The following is an 18,023-nucleotide window of genomic DNA, read 5'->3' as shown; positions in this document are numbered from 1 at the left end:
CCCCCCCCCCCCCAGCCAACTTTTACATAGAACACCTGGAAAAACAAGCAATCAATACAGCCACTCTCAAACCAACACTTTCACTATGCTATGTTGATGATGTGCTTGCTATTTGGCCACATGGCCCTGAGACATTGAAAACATTCTTAGCACATTTAAATAGCCAACATCCAAAAATCCACTTTACTAGGGAACTGGAAGCCAACAACTGTCTGCCCTTCCTGGATACACTCATCACACGTCTCCCAGATGGTTCCTTATCATTTTCAGTTCTTAGAAAACCCACACATACAGGCAGATACTTACACAAACAATCACACCATCATCCTTCTCAACAATATGGCATATTAAAAATGCTAACCCATAGAGCGAGAGCAATCTGTTCCAATGACAAGGCTCTTACTGCTGAACTGACTCACTTACGCCACACCTTCTTGGCCAACGGCTACAATCCACATAAAATAAACAAAATACTAAACATTCCTAAGAAACCCCTCCCACCATCCACCACAGAGAACTACAACAAAACAGTCACCATCCCTTACATTAAAGGCACATCCGAAAAGATCTCAAGAATTCTCAATAAACATAAACTACGCACTACATTCAGACCATGTAGCAAATTAGCCACCCTCATCCGCTCACCCAAGGACAGCATTCCTCCTTTATCACATCCAGAAGTCTACCAAGTACCCTGCTCATGCAATCAAGCCTACTACGGTCAAACAGGAAGAACTGTGAATATCCGCATCAGCGAACATAAACGATATGTCCGGAATTATCATTATGGGAAGTCGGGCCTAGCAGACCATGCTCTGGATACCCCTGCACACAGGATCAACTGGAAAAACACAAAAGTACTACACAGAAACCCGTATAAATCAGAGAGATTGTTCTTAGAGGCGACAGAAGCCCTAAAACACACTCCAAATCTCAACAAATATGGCTGTATTAACTTGCCGAAGATCTGGGAGACAGTCATATTAAGAAAAAACTAGCACTTTTCTAGGACTCTAGTAATATATGATTTTTTTTTTTTTTTTTTTTTTTCAGATAGAGGGCGCCAAAATCAGGACTTTAGTCTTTGTGTTGCTGCTACAATTTTGTTTAAGTACACCATGTTGTTTTAGTCTCGCGTATTGTGACAAACAGTGTTTTTGTGCTCTGAAGATGCTGGTTATAATACCAGCGAAATATCAGCATCAAGTTAATAAATTAATTATTTACTTAGTTTCTGTGTTCTATTATACCGTTAAAATAATAAACAAAATAGATTCTACAAGATGATTTAAATAGTCTGATAGCATTAAGAAAAAGTACATGGGATGAGAATTAACAATCTGAGATTTGCAGATGACATTGTTATTATTGAAGAAGAAAGAGAACTACAAAAAACATTGACACTGTTAAATGAGGTATTGGATGCCCTGCGAGTGAAAGTGTGTGAGATTGCTGAGACTATAGACATTTCAAAAGAACGTGTAGGATATATTTTACATGAAGAATTGCACATGAAAAAGCTTTGTGCAAGATGGGTGCCACACTTGCTCACAGCAGATCAAAAACGTACTCGCATGAAAATCTCTGGAGGCAGTGCTTGGAGTGTTTTAACAAGTATAAAACTTATTTTGTGTGTCGATTTATTACTATGGATGAGACTTGGATTCGCCATTACACACCAGAATCCAAACAGCATTCAAAACAGTGGACAGAAGCCGGTTTTTCAGCTCAGCTCAGCTCCAAAGATCAAAGTTGGTTTCATCAGCAGGAAAGATCGTGGCATCGGTGTTTTGGGATGCTAAAGGCATTTTGTTTATTAATTATTTTGAAAGGGTAAAACAAAAACCGGGGAATATTATTCCGATTCTTTTAAACAGACTAGACGAAAAAATTAGAAAATACCCGGTATGCAGATGAAAAAAATCACCTTTCATCAGGATAATGCACCTGCCCACAAAGATGTTTTAGCATTGGGAAAATTATGGGATCTGCACTATGAATTGTTGGAACATCCCTATTCCCCAGATTTGGCTCCCTCTGACTTCTATCTCTTCCTAAAACTAAAACTCTTCCTTGCTGGTCAGCATTTTTTTTTCGAATCAAGCTCTATTGATTGCAGCTGTAGACAGGTATTTTGCAAAGCTTACTGAGAACCACTACAGGGACGGGATAATGGCACTGGAGCATCGCTGGAATAAATGTATTAATCTTAAGGGAGATTATTTTGAAAAATAAAAATTATTTTGAAATTATAAATTCGTTTTTTCATTGTTAGGCCGAGAACTTTTCAGACCACTCTCGTATGATTTGGACTGTAAAAAAAAAAAAATTAGAATTTGCAAAGGGAAAAACAAATCTGAAGGCTAAATAACATCTGGAAAAGTAAAGTGATCAGCCTGCAAACAAAACTAAAAGTATTGGACACATGCATCATAAGGAATCAAGAAAAAGAATTTTAGCATTTGAAAAAACTTGTTACAAGAAGAATCTAAGAATAGAATGGTTACAGAAAATCACAAATGAAGAGCTCTATTGGAAAATGCTATCGGAAGCTGCAATTATTTGGACATATCTGTAGAATGAGCGAGGACCGGAAGATAAAGATATTCATTTTTGGTATTATGGATGCGGATGGTGTAAACAGAAGAGCTAGAACATACAGAGAATGGATAGATGACATAAATGACTGGTGTGGAATGGGTTTAAAGAAACTTCGAGACTGCACTGGACTCAGAAAAGTGAAAGAAGATAGTGAATGATGCATATGACCAGTTTAATGCAGCAAAGTGTGCTGTTACAACTTTGGAATGAAACGATTGCAAGCTGTGTCCTACATTGACAGAACCAGACCATAGGAAATTGAGAATATGGATTGTTTGGACAGGAAGTTGAAGCTAAGAGAACAAACTAGAAGTGGGCAAAATAGTTTGAAGTTTTTTCCACTTGGTTATATTATAAATTAAAGATACCAAGAAATTATATACTTGGTTTAATCCTTTATCCAAGTGTAAGCAAACAAAGTTTTCACCTGAAGAAATTGTACGGCTATGGCAAATCATATAGAAGCTAATGACTTCACGTCACTTCTATCTCATCCACATTCATAACTATATCTAATCCAGAGTATTTTAATAATGAAGTGTGACACTTTTTGGCAAGTGATGTGAAGTCATTAGCTTCTATATACGAGTTGCCCCAGTCCTGAAAATACTTCAGGCACAAACACTTGAATAAAGGATTAAACCAAGTATATAATTTCTTATCTTTAATTTATATGGAAAAATAGTTCATAAGATCACATGATAATGACAAGCACACTCTACTTCACAAGTAGAGATTATTATTATTCCTCTTTAATATGCATTATATCTGGACTACTGTACACAGGTTTGGTTACTTGGGTTTCTAGAATGACAAAGTCGTAGAGAGGATCGAGAAATGCTGACCAAGATAATTACAGGTCAGTGTTATGAATGTTCTCTGAGAATAGATTGAAGACTTCTGGTTACAAAAATTAGTTGAAGATGGGGGGGCGGGCAGAAATGATAGAAATTTATAAATTACTGAATAGGTTTTTTTATTGATTCAGGTGAAATTTTTCAATACATGACAAGAAGGAATGGAACAAGGAATCACCCTTGTTCCTTTCTTTCTTGTAGTTAGTAAACATATGAAGACTAGATTTTTTGCTTGAAGGCTGATGAATGAGTATAATAGGTTGCCAGATGTGCTCATGAGTACATGAGCACATCTGGCACATGAGTTCACAGAGACGTGTGATAGGTATTGTGTAAATTATTGTTAGTGCCTCTTCTGCAGTGATCTTTCAGACTCCATGAAGATACCCATAATAATATGAATAACTTTCTGTGCAGTCATTAATTGAAAACCCTTCAAGGATGGTTCTTAATACAAAAATATTTGTAAAATAATGCCCATATTTAATTGAATAAAAAACATTGTATACATTTATCTTCTATAGCTTGCTTTTATTGTTTTTGCTATAAACAATCTGAGAAGTTATGACCTTTTTAAAAGTTATCTTTGGGTATTCTACTATTTGTTTCATGTTATACTCAAAACACTTATCTTGAATGTGATATGAAACAAATTTCATAATTTTTAAAATCTCTTGTAGTACATACCTATTTTTTTTTTAATTCATTTAAAAATTAGCATGCATGTTTTCTAGGACATGAACTATTGTGTATGTTAATGCATCTTCATCACAGTTCATTCTGTATGCCTATACACTAATTGCAGTGTATGAGTGGATATTAATTTGTGAGATTTTATTATTATTACGCAACACCTCCAGAACTCTAGGGACTCATCATGAGAGGGCATTCTACTCCACTGTACTCACTATCTACATTACTTAATTCTTCATCTATTCAGAATGCCATCTACTGCCTACTAGCAATATTTTTTGTCTGTAAATTGCGTGTGTTCTCTGGCCAGTGTGCAAGATGAAAAAAAAAATTTACTCCTTATAAAATTAGCTAACTCACTTTCATTTAAAAAATGCCATATAAAGATTACTTTCATCATAATAAGAATGTAACTCAAGCCTTTACCATTCGAATGGTGCAGTCCTGTCATTTTTCTATTTGCATTATGGAGATATTTTGCATGTACGAATTGCGCATCATGTCTGCATAGATTGTACATATGGATCATGTTCAGAAAAAATCAGGATAATTAAAGAAACAGAACAGGTTAGAAATCACAGGTAGTATGTCACAGAAAGCTGCATATGAGACTTTCATCTTTTGAAATATGGAAAATGGAAGAAATGTTACCGTGAACTAATAGCCAGAGAGCATTCTGTGATCAGAAATAGAAAATCCCAAAATTAAAGGAATATGTATGTGTAGTCAATGAGGAGCCAATTGATGTGTATGGTTTCAACTGAAGTATGCCAATTAAAGACATTGCCATTATCAAAAGACCAGATATTAATGATTGCAAGGTAAGCTGGAGATAGACAGATGGAGAAGGTTTTTTGAAATATCTATCTACCCACCAAGAGGAACTCTGGTATCCCTCAATGGTTCTTTCTTTTAGAGAAACTTGTGCCATGGTTTTATGAATTATTGTAAATGCAGGGTAAAGGTAATAATGAAAATTACAGACCAGTGACCAAAAAAAAAACAGTTGATACAAGGTAGAATGCAAACAATGGATTTATTTGAAATAGAATGAGCCACATTATGTTATATTTCCAGTAACATTATGTTCTAAGTGAGGAAAAGGTTAATCATAACAGTATATATAAAAAAAAGTAATAATAATGTGTTATTCTAATCAGACTTTCCCATATTTTTGATAACAACAGGCAGTCATTCCAATTCAAGTTCAGGCAGTGAAGCGAGGCTTCAGCACTCTCCTTAACATGTTCGCTGCCAACTATGAGTATACTCGTAGTTGGTATGTGAGCTACACAAGCCAACTATGAGTATACTCGTATGACGCATACTGCCGGCAATGAGATTAACATACTGATCTTGAAGAAGTGAAAATGCTTGGCTTGTGGAGCTAGCAGCAAAACTGTGTATACTCGTAAATGGTATATGCTCTGCACAAGCCAACTACGAGTATACTCGTATGACGCTTACCGCCGGCAACGAGATTACCGTACAGACCTTGAAGAAGTGAAATTGCTCGGCGTATGGGAACAGACTATGCCGAAGTAGCGTGGCAGCGAACGTTTTAAATAAATGTTGAAATTTGTATCAACAGCAATGTAGTAGGCATGTTTCAGACCAAAGAGTGTTGTGATCTGCATCTATTCCATGTTGAGCCAATCCAGATTTACTGGATTTCCTGTGGTAAATATATGATTGATGTTCTTGTATTCTCTTTTCTGTTGAGGTCCAGTTTGTCTGAAGTAGCATAGACAGCAGTCACAAAGCTTTGGCCTGCTTTGGTGATAATAAGGTGGCTGTTGCATCTTAGCAGACAAGGGAAAAGTTACAGTAGTCATGGATTTGGCAAATTACAAAAGAAAATTTTCTCTTTTACTATGAGATCATGCATCTTACCAGGAACTGGATCATAACCCCACAAACATGCAACTTAAGAAATTAAACTCCTTTTTAGACAAAATTATAAGTTTAGATGCCATAGAAAAGCTAAAAACTTATTTTGCAAGACACTCCATCCAATTGTAGACTGCATTGATTCACCTATGTATCGCATAGCCACTTAATGAAATCACATATTGGCAAGTCTTGCTCATTTATAAAAAAATTCTTTGGATTTCATGGACAAATTGAAAAATGTTTCCATACGACACACTTATGGTGAGCTTTGATCTAGAATCTCCCTATTTACATACCTCTCAAAGAGACATTGCAGCTTCTTTCTGAAACATTCCCACAAGATATAGTAAAAACTATTTGAATTTGTGATACATTCTGAATTCAGTTTATTTATTTGTCAAAATAAATTCTACAACAAAGCGGAAGGAGCTGCCATGGGAAGACCACTCTCCCCTGCTCTAGCCAACTTTTATTTAGAGCATCTAGAAGATATTCTCTTTTCATCCATATATCCTCAACCTTCATTTTGGATTTGGTACAAATGATATTTTCGCTGTGTGGCCTCACAATAAAGAAACTTTATCAACGCTTTTAGCTACTATAAATACTTGACATTCTTGTATCACATTCACTATGGAAATTGAAAAAGACAACAAATTATCTTTTCTAGACGTTCTCATCCACTAACCACAGGTGATTTAACAACAGTTTATCAAAAGTCCGTTTCACTGGACACTGCATTCTTCAACAATCTGTACACCATCCTTCTCAAAAGACAGGAATCATAATCTTTAATTCAGTGAGCTAAGACTAATTAATTATTCGACTCCTCATCAATTACAGGAAAAACTGTCAAATATAAACAATATGTGAAATTAAATGACTTCTCAGAATGGACTACACAACATCTGTTTGACTCCTACAACTCTAACCTAAACAACAAGGAAACAGTACATAGAGTTCCGATCGCATACATTTCTGACGTTTCAGAATTGATTTCTAGAATTCTGAAGAAATATGATTTAGTAGCTACTTTTATACCCATCAATAAACTCTCAACTTATTTCCCCTCTTCAAAAGATAAACACTCTTCAATGTCTCTCCCGGGTGTATACCACGTTCGTTGTGACCGCTGTCTATACTGCTTCAGACAAACTGGATGCTTAATAGAAAAGAGAACACAAGAACATGAATCATATATTTACCACAGGAAATCCAATAAATCTGGATTGACTCAACACAGAGTAGACACAGACCACACCATTCTTTGGTCTGAAACACACCTATTACATTGCTGTTGATACAGATTTGAACATTTAAGGTGAGTGCTTAAGCCTTGCTTCATCACCCAAACATGAATCAGAATGACTGCCCATCATTATCAAAAATATGAGAAATGTCTGATTAGAATAATGCATTATTATTATTTTTTCCCCTGTTTACTCTGTTGTCATCAGACTTTGTAGTGATGACTAGTAAATATGAAATGTGATATTATCCCTCTCAGATTTATTGATATTCCCTATTTACTTCAAGATTTCTTATGAACTATGTCATAAGGCAATCAACAAGATTAGTGAGGAAAAATGTAGCACAAACTGTTGAACTGTTTGGTTTTTTTTTTTTTGTTACATTAGAAAAATGTAAAAGAGTCTCCTCAACTCATTCAGTTTTGATGATGCCCTTTGGTTGGAAAGACCTGGGTTTCAATCTCATCTAGGATGCAAAGAATCTTTATCTGAGCTTTACAATTGATCTCATATAGATGTGACAGAGTTATTTCCTCCCAGAAACGTTTTTTTTAATCTTGCAAAACAGGTAAACTGACTAGAACAGCACATGCAATTGATAGCCATAATATACCATGCAAATAGAACTTCCTATCAATGCATCAGTTAGGTTTCAAATAAGCCAAGTAACTTGGCCTTGATGGGCTATTTAGCTTAACATGTAAAGGCAAAAAATGGGATACCATGTGATGTATCAGTGATGTACAATAATATGTACATCATGGTGGACATCAGAAAATTGCTACTTTATATTGTTCTGAAAGACTGCCTTAAAAATTGCAAAAGGTTAAAGCTTATGAGTGTAGAATGAACAAACCTAACTCTCATCAAAAAAACTAGATATAACGTGTGGCAACCCTGGAAATTTTGCTTTGCTCTACCCTGGATCACACCTGATCCAGAAATATGGATCAGATGTGATCCATGTGGTACCCATATACATCAATGGCACAGCTGCTAGATGTATACATAAAGCCATTCAGAGCTTCACTGAAACAATAATCATGTATTAGATGGTGAGGCTATTGGGGAAACATTTTCTCATCTATAAGAAAAATCAAGCATCCTGAAACTGATTAATAAACATGAAAAAGCACACTTTAACTTCATTGGTGGGGGGGGGAGAGAAGGCCTCAAGAAACATATAGCATCAAGTAAGTTAGCATATAATGATACCATGAATGTCGCAGAGAGGACTGTAAGTACAGTATCCCCCCCCTCTTTAGTAATTTATAATTTTAGAATTGGTTAAACAGAATGAGGCCTTAAACCTTCATACCTCAATTTTTTTTTTTTTTCTCCTTTCAAAATGGAGATGCTTGGCTTATTCACAGACAATGGGATATTCAAGAAGAATGTAGTGTTTCAAAAATAAAGTTTAATATGTTAGTCAGATTAGTTAATGAAATAACATTGTAATGGATATAATGATGTGGGGGGAGCTTGAAAATGCAGTGATCAATATATATATATATATATATATATATATATATATATACATCATATTATATTTTCTTATTTTCAGAGTAGTTTAAATCTGAATGATGGACGTAATGAAGTGGTATTCAGCGTGACTACAGCTTATCAAGGCACAACCCGGTGTAAATGTCACATCTATTTGTGGTGTTATGATGATAAAATTGTAGTTTCTGATATTGATGGTACCATTACAAAGTAAGCATGCTCTTATTACACAACTGTTTACTGTTTTTATGAAAGGATTAGAAGCTTAAAGTATTTTGGTACTGTAGGTTGGGTAGGAATTCATCATTTAATTAATTAATGAAAGATAAAATAATTGGACTGAGTAGTTAGAGGGAAAGAAATATTTTTTCTATTGTAAATCTATAGAAATTTCTATTTCTATAGAAAGAAATTTCTATTGTATAATATTTAACAATAGGAAAAAAAAATCCACACAGTAATGTCATAAATTAAGAATGGTTCATTGTATATCCTTGGTTTTTTATTTTGGGAAGAATATTACTAATTTGATAACTTTGTGTAATTCGACATACCTTTCATCCCAAGATGATGTCATTCTCATGTCAATGGGATATTTTTGTATACGTATGTATGTTCGTGTATTTTAAAATACACTTAAATTTTAATTTGAATATAAACTGCACCTCCATTAACATTCACAGTTCATCAATTAAGGTCAAAAAAAAAAAAAAAAAAAATGAAAAGATGAATATTTGTTTCCTCCCTCAAAATCATTTCAGTTTTTTTCCAGGGTTGATCTGAAGCTTATAATTGTGAACAAGTTGATGAAAGATTAGAAATGAAGAGTGGCATTATCATCACGACAAGCATGGTAAGGAAGGCAAAATCAGATTATTAGAAGAAATTAGTCATCATCATCAAATTCCTGCCATGTACCCTTCAAGGGGGGTGTACAGGATATGATAGTACTACTTGAAAAATTTACATCATTACTAACTTCCTATCTACAATTTTCCTCCAAATCAGTATTTTACTTGTCAAGACTGCAACATTATCAGATGTTATATTTCTATTGTCTAAGGTACATTGTACCGTATCAATCCACCTATATCTTGGTCTTCCTCTGGGTCGTTTTCCTGCCAACCTGGCAGAGAACACTTGCTTTGCTAATCTTTCCTCGTCCATTCTGTTTAAGTGACCATACCACCTGAGATTAGCTCTGCTAATGCATTCCTGGATGCTGACAATATCAAGTTCTTTCCTAATATCCTCATTTTTGATATGATATTGCCATTGATGCAATCTGTTCATGCCCCTAATCTTTCTCAGGACTCTCATATCTGCGGTCTCTAGTCTTTGGGCAGGTGCTTTACTTCTGACCCAACTCTCAGATCCATAAGTTAAAACTGGCTTGAACACTGTCTAGTATACAGCTAATTTAGTGTTCCTACTAATTGTTCTCTTATTCCATATGAATTTATTCATTTGACTTCCTACCATGCCAGCTTTGTTGATTCTGTTGTCTATTTCCATATTTAATTTAACATCTTCACTAAAAATCGTGCCTAAGTAGCTGAAATGTTTTACTTGTTCCACAGGTTCTCTGTTCACAACGCAGTTGACATTTTTAACGATTCTGTCTATTTTTATTGTCTTTGTCTTTTTATTGCTGACCTTCATACCATATCTATTACAACAGTTATTCAATTTAGTCAGGGAATCTTGCAGACTTGTAGCGGATTTATTTAGAAGTATAACATCATCCGCATAAAGCAAAGAGCTGACATTAACATCTCCAATTTTGATATCATGTTTAATACCACTTTCCTTCATAATGTGATCCATATAGATAATGAATAACAGAGGAGATAATGTACATCCTTGTCTCACACCAGATTTAACATTAAACCATCGTCCTGTACTTCCTTCAATTCTAACTGCTGACTTACAACTCAAATACAGACTAAGTATTACTTGATATAATTCCCCATTGACACCATACAACTGTAGCATATTCAATAACTTCTATCTTGGCACCTTGTCATATGCCTTTTCCAGATCGAGAAAACGTAAATATAGATCTTTGTTATATTCCCATGCTTTCTCCACTATTTGTCGTAAAGTGAAGATCTGATCTTGACAGCCTCTATTTGACCTGAATTCAGCTTGTTCTTCGCCAAGCTTTTCTTCCACAATTCTTCTGAACCGTTTCTCAAGTATACGGGCATAAATCTTACCAGGAACACTCAGTAGGGAAATACCTCTGTAATTCTCACATTCAGTTTTATTTCCCTTTTTATATATGGGTACTATGAGAGCTCTACTCCAATCATTGGGACTTTGTCCATCTGTCCAAGCCTTCTGAACTATGCAGTGCAGTCACTGTAACACTTGATACCACCATACTGGTCCCTAAGAAACCCAGGTGACCAAATCTCTGCCCATTAGTCGAGATCATTGACTTATAAATAGGTATAGTAAATTCCTTATCTTTGTTAGTGTGTTTTTCAATCACCAAGTAATTCGTTGAACCATTTTACGAACTTTTGTGATATGCCCTCTGAACTTCAACTCTTTGTCCATCATTATCCATGAGCCCCTAGCCTCATCAATTTTCTGCAAATCAATATCATGAATATGATATACCATATGCAACCTTTTCCACCCGAAATGCATACATTTTGCAACATTAAATTGACAGTCATTATTCCTTACCCTACAATGCCAATTTATTTAAATCATTCTGCAGGATATCTACATCATCTTTATCAACTATTGCTCTCCCCAATTTTGCATCATCGGTAAACAACTGAATTCTCTTCTTATAACTTTCCCTATGTCATTGATATACAAATTATAGAGTAGCAGCCCTAGTACTGAACCCTGAGGTACCCCACCGTATGCTACTCTCTGGTGTCTGTCTGTCAGCCATTCCCCTATCCATGCTACTAGCCTCATATCCATTCCCATCCTCTCCAGGTTTTGTAATAGTTTTCCATGTGGTATTCTGCCAAATGCCTTGGCAAAGTTGACCAGTATCATGGTGCAACCATTACATTTATGCAGTTCTGCTGTCACTTTATTATAAAATGTGAATAAGTTACTAAGATAGGACCTACCCCTTACAAAGCCATACTGCCCACTAATAGAGTATTGCATCCCTATCCACCCCTGTTGTATTTTACCTTTTGCCAACTTTTCCAATACTTTAACAACCACTCCATATACATTAATTGAGCTGTAGTTTGCTGCCTCTGTCTTGGAGCCACCTTTATGCAATAGGACTATCTTACCCTCTTTCCACTCCCTTGGATTCCTGCCAGAGATGAGACTTAGATTGTACAACTTCTTCAGAGGCAATGTCAATTCTGTTGCATTCATGTAGCACAGGATGAGATGCCATCAAGTTCCACTGCTGTGTTCACATTTATATTTTTTAATATGCTGAACACCTCCTTTCATCTACCTCAATGTTGATATGCATCTCTGTAAAATCATCACCTGGTTGATACACCTTTGCAAAATGATCACTCGGTAACTCAACTATTTCTTTTGGTTGAGTCACCTTCCTACCATAAACATTGTTTAAAGTCATTCTACCATAGTCATTTTTCTTCTTCTTACTTGCTACAAAACAAAAAACTCTTTTGGGTTTACTTTGGCCTTCCTTACTATATTAGTCATCCTTCTTCCTTGCACTTTGTACTGCTCATGAGTATGCTGATCACTTTTTTCTTTATATTTCTTCCACAATGGTTTCTTTTTTTGCAGCTCTTGCTTTATATCCCTACTCATCCACTTAATTCCAACTTGGCTTATCCTCCTGACCTTTTGTATGCAGTCTGATACTGCTACCCTCAAGCAATCTCTGACCAATTGCTATACACTACTGACATTCTTTCCTTGTAGCTTCTCAAGCCATGGCACTGTACCAAGATGACTCCTGAGTCTCTCATAATCACCAGCCTTATATTTGAACATAAGCCCCTTCTTGACAAAGAACTCCACATGTTTGGCAACTTCCCAGAACAAGACTGCATGGTCACTCTCCCCAATTGAATGTGAAGTGTCTACCATGGTTATGGATACATCTGCTGCTGCTATTATCAGCTCTAACACCCTCAAACCCCTTGTCTCCTCTATGAAATATTATTTCATGTAATTATCTCTTAGCAACTGTATAAATCCCACTTCCATCCAATCGATGTCCCCATAGTTAGTCACCTATAATAATTGTTTGGCCTAATCATTGTGCTGATTTGCCAACACATGGCATATACATCTTCCTGTGGACCACCTGGTCTATAGCAGCATCCAACAATGTATTTTGTCTTATTTGCCTCTATCTCACACCAGACAACCTCAAATGATCCATCTTCCTCAGACCTAATATTCTCCTTAACTTCTAATTTTGTTGGTTATAATTCTGCAGCTATCATTAGCAATACTCACCTCCTGTCTTGTTCCCTCTATCCTCCCTGAAAATAGAATGCCCTTTACATTCTATCTGTTTAACTATATCATTTTCAGTCAACCAGGTCTCACTGATGCCTATAATTTTTGACCAAGTCGAGCTCACCAATGCCAAAAACTCCTCATCCTTATTCTAATCTAATTGGTTCTGTATCAGTACTGATTTCTTCATTATTATTTTCTGTTAATAAATTTGGGACATACCATAAATTCATATTATGTTAATTCATGTTCTAATGAATTAACTACTGTGCCATGTCTTGAAGGCTTAAAGTGGCTTGAAATAGTTTTGTTTGGTATCTAGAGCAGGTTTCCAAACTATGTAAAAATAAATAAAAATACTAAAAATGTATAAAATTAATTAAAAATAAAAAAAATAGTACAAATCCTTAACCCACCCATACTCACTGTACAAATTTACTATAGGTTTATAAAAAACAAAAAAATTTCGTGGGCAGGGGTATATAAAAAAAAAACATAGCTGATGTGTGGAACATTAAAAAAAGTGTCAGAATAGAATCTTATCAAAGCAAATAAGGAAAGCACTGCTGTTATCTTAGATCATTCTAAATTTGCTCAATAAATGTCGATTCTAGAAAAAGTTACAGGTTAAATTGTGCAGGTGTGCGTGTGTGTGTGAGTTAAAGAGTGAGTGAATAAGATCTCCATTCACATGAGAAGTTTCAAAACCCATAACACAGTGGTATTGTGGAATGAAACAGTTGATTAGGGAGAAAGAAGGAATTTGTTAATGTGTTTCTTGAACACATTAACATTAATATAACATTAATAACTTTATGTGAGTTTATGATTCAAGGATAATTTTTATTCTGAGAATACAATCTTAAATAAAAATGTTTCTTAAACGGTTGTAGCAAATGCAGTGGTGGTATACACATATAACAATGTAATGAATGTTCTTGGATGGCAGGACACTGAGAGGGACATTATATCCCTCACTATTGCAACTTTTCTTGTGCACTGTTGTGTATGGCTGTTCAGGTAATCAGCATTCATTTGTTTAATTTGTGAATAATTAGATGTATTTTTGGCTGCTATAATAACAGTGATAACTATCATGTCATTCTCATGTGAAAAAAAAAAACAAGATAAATCAAAACGATATTCTTAAACTAGCATTAAAAAGTACTTTAAAAGAAATGCACACACACACACGCACACACACTGCTTGGAAAGAAGTCACTGGACACCATAGTGTGAGGAACAAACAGCCATGGCACCCATCTTAATTAAGATGTAGGACCCCTTTCGCTGCAATGACTGCTGCAGTCCTACAGGCGATACTTTTCACAAGCATATGTTAGCAATCGATGGGAATTTTGGGCTATTTTTCCTGTAGGCATGTAATGAGGTCCTGTACTGTTGTAGGACGAACATCCCTTGATCTCAAGGGATCACCAAGGACTTGACACACCAGTTCATCCCACAGATGTTCGGTAGGGTTAAGACTAGGGATCTGTGGTGGTCAGTCCAGTGTGGTGGTGATCATGTCCACAACCCATACAATTACAGCAGCAGCCTTAGGTGAATTGTCATGCTGAAAGAGACAATGGTCAGTTCTTTAGAAATGCCACAAAATAGGAAGCATTGCATTGTCCAGAATGTTCAGATACTTCTCAGAGCTCAGTGTTTATGACACTACAAACAGAGTTCCAAGGCCAAACCAGAAAAACAGGACCATACCATCCCACCACCACCACCACCTCCGAATTTCATAGTTAGGGTTATTCCCTCTGATAGGATGTTCATTGGGCATCTGTCACACCCATTCCATCTGCTTGGTAAAGGTTGTAGCATGATTTGTCACTCCATAAAACAGCTTTCTAAGTATCCATGTCCCACTTTACACACTCTTTGCACAACCGAAGACTGCATTGACTTTGGTTCAGGTAATGTGAAGCTTACATATTATGGCCCTGCCATGGATATTCATGTTGTGTCCCTTGGTTCTGAATGTTTTTGTGCAGATTCATGTTCAAGTCAGTCTGTAATTCTGCATTCAACGTATCAGTCAATGAATGGATGGTTTTTACATAATATCCTTAGTACCTATGGTTATGTTCGTTGACTGTGGTGGGTCATCCACTGCAGGTAGCACTTGACTTACTTTCATCTTAATATAGTATCACTGATTGTTAACCTGGAATGTTCCAATTTGTGAAGTTTACTGAAGAGAAAGGCCTGAAATGTACTATTCTATCTCACTGCCTCTTTCAAACTCTGTTCTGTTCTGTTCTTGCAGCCATTCCCCCTGGACAGTTGCACTAACTTGGGAGCATATATTCCTCCAATTTATACTAGATACAAACAAACAAATGACTCATTACATGGTACAATGTACCTTGCCCATGGGGGGGGGATTTATTGACTTCTTTCCAAGCAGTTTGTGTGTGTGTGTGTGTGTGTGCGTGCGTGCGTGTGCACACGAAGATGGTTTGAAAAGTTTTTAGCCTTGACCATAGATGGCGACACTATTGGCATGATTTTTTTTTTTTTGCTAAGTTGGTACATCTATCAAGCATCCATGTGAAATTGCAAGCCATTCTATCAAGTAATTTGTTTTAATCCCTCGATGTCACTGCATATATCAAAATCGCGTTAATCAAATCTAATAATCAATGGTAAAATTTACAATTCGTCCATGATCGATTAGTGTGTTAATATTTCGTTTTATATGGTACTCTTTTAGGAAAGATAAAAACTGAATGCAAAGTAAATGTTCAGTAAATATTTGTACCTACATTATTTACTGCAATTTTTTTTATTAAAAGAAGTTATCAAGAGTCGTTTGAACAGTTTTAATTTTTCTCTTATCGGCATAAATTCTACGATGACAAGCAAAATAACTCTCCAGACCTCGGCAAACGAGCAATAAAACATAAAGAAAAAACACTGCAAATATAATACATGATGGCACAAATTAAGTGGATATTGAATCCAACATTATTTCATAGCTGAATATAGAAACTACAAGAGTTTCGTGCCAAATATAGAAACTAAACATTTCGATGGATGCAAGCATAAGCATCCTTATGGGCAACTTGTAGTAAAGGTGGAGTAAGCTCCAGATCACTTTCCTTAGTATTTTCCATAATGTAAAGCACATCCCCTAGAAGACATGTATGATAAATAAGCCTTTGGCTCTCTATTTCAGTAATACATGATGGTTTATTTATTTTCAGTTACAATCCAGAAATTATTGAACAAAGAATTTAAAAAAATAAAAATAAACCATACTTATACTGACATCAGAGGTCGCAGTATCTCTCAGATACAATTTACTGTCAAATATCACAAACCTTTACATAACATGTGTTAAACCAAACTGACAGCAAAAAACAGTGCTCGTAACATATGAATGCACAGCTGCTCGTGATCTCCAAGCTATACACTGAATTGTGTAAGAATATTTATATTAACCATTTTGCATGTATCTGTCAGATCAGCTGCAAGCTCCGCAGGGTTAAAGGTGCGTTAATCAAAACTCTTGCTACGTATATCAAGGGATTGCCACAATTAATTTCGCTGCGTTAAGCAAAACAGTGTTAAGCAAGGGATACCTGTACAGCTGTCTGAAGCAAAAGTGTAGTCTGTATCCCTTGAAATGGATAAAATTGAGTATCGTGTCGTTATAAAATTCTTTGTAAAAGAAGGTTTAATGCCAAAAGAAATTCATTCAAAGTTCATAAAAGTTTATGGGCACTCTTCTCCTTTGTTTTCAACAATTAAGAAATGGGCTGCCGAGTTTAAACATGGCCGTACCAGCCTTGCAGATGATCCACGTGAAGGATGTCCAAAAAGTATAACACCAGAAATCATTGATCAAATGCACAATATAGTATTGGATGACTGACTAACAATGAAAAAACAAATTTATAATTTCAAAATTATTTTTATTTTTCAGCATAATCTCCCTTAAGACTAATGCATTTATTTCAGTGATGCTCCAATGCTATTATTCAGTCCCTGTAGTGGTTCTCAGTAAGATCTGCAATCACCTCTTGATTCAAAGAAAAATGCTGACCAGAAAGGAAGAGTTTTAGTATTGGGAAGAGATAGAAGTCAGAGAGGGCCAAATCTGGGGAATAGGATGGATGTTCCGACAATTCATAATGCAGATCCCTTAATATTTCTTGCCAAATTACCTTTGTGGGCAGGTGCATTGTCCTGATGAAAGGTGATTTTTTTCCTTCTGCAAACCGGTCTTTTCTCACGAATTTTTTTGTCTAGTCTGGTTAGAAGATCAGAATAATATTCCCCGGTTATTGTTTTACCCTTTTCAAAATAATTAATAAACAAAATGCCTTTAGCATCCCAAAACACCGATGCCATGACCTTTCCTGCTGATGGAACCGACATTGTCTTCTTTGGCACTAAACAACCGGCTTCTGTCCACTGTTTTGACTGCTGTTTGGATCTGGTGTGTAATGGTGAATCCAAGTTTCATCCATAGTAATAAATCAATGCACAAAATTAGTTTTATTCTTCTTAAAACGCTCAAGGAGCTCTGTTCGGAGATTTTCATGCAAGTGCGTTTTTGGTCTGCTCTGAGCAAGTATGGTACCCATCTTGCGCAAAGCTTTTTCATTTGCAATTCTTCATGCAAAATATATACTACACGTTCTTTTGAAATGCTTATAATCTCATCAATTTCACGCACTTTGACTCGCAGGTCATCCAATACCGTATCATGCACTTGATCAATGATTTCTGGTGTTACAATTTTTGGACATCCTTCACCTGGATTATC

At 35.7% G+C, this 18,023-nt stretch overlaps 1 protein-coding gene across 4 annotated transcripts in view; it reads left to right on the top strand.

Annotated features, from left to right (window-relative positions):
• Positions 1-18,023, top strand: part of Lpin (phosphatidate phosphatase LPIN) — a 443,299-nt gene that overhangs the window by 323,493 nt on the left and 101,783 nt on the right. For all 4 annotated transcript variants that reach the window (XM_090407132.1, XM_090407133.1, XM_090407129.1 and 1 more), the window contains one exon: positions 8,859-9,007. In XM_090407132.1, the coding sequence (XP_090263258.1) occupies positions 8,859-9,007 (149 nt within the window). The remainder of the gene's footprint in view (positions 1-8,858; positions 9,008-18,023) is intronic.

This window comes from Typopeltis vanoorti, chromosome 17 (genome assembly GCF_054136105.1).
Source record: "Typopeltis vanoorti isolate ZY-2024b chromosome 17, IOZ_Tvanoo_1.0, whole genome shotgun sequence".
Classification (NCBI taxonomy): domain Eukaryota; kingdom Metazoa; phylum Arthropoda; class Arachnida; order Uropygi; family Thelyphonidae; genus Typopeltis; species Typopeltis vanoorti.
This window is presented reverse-complemented; position numbering and strand designations above follow the sequence as displayed.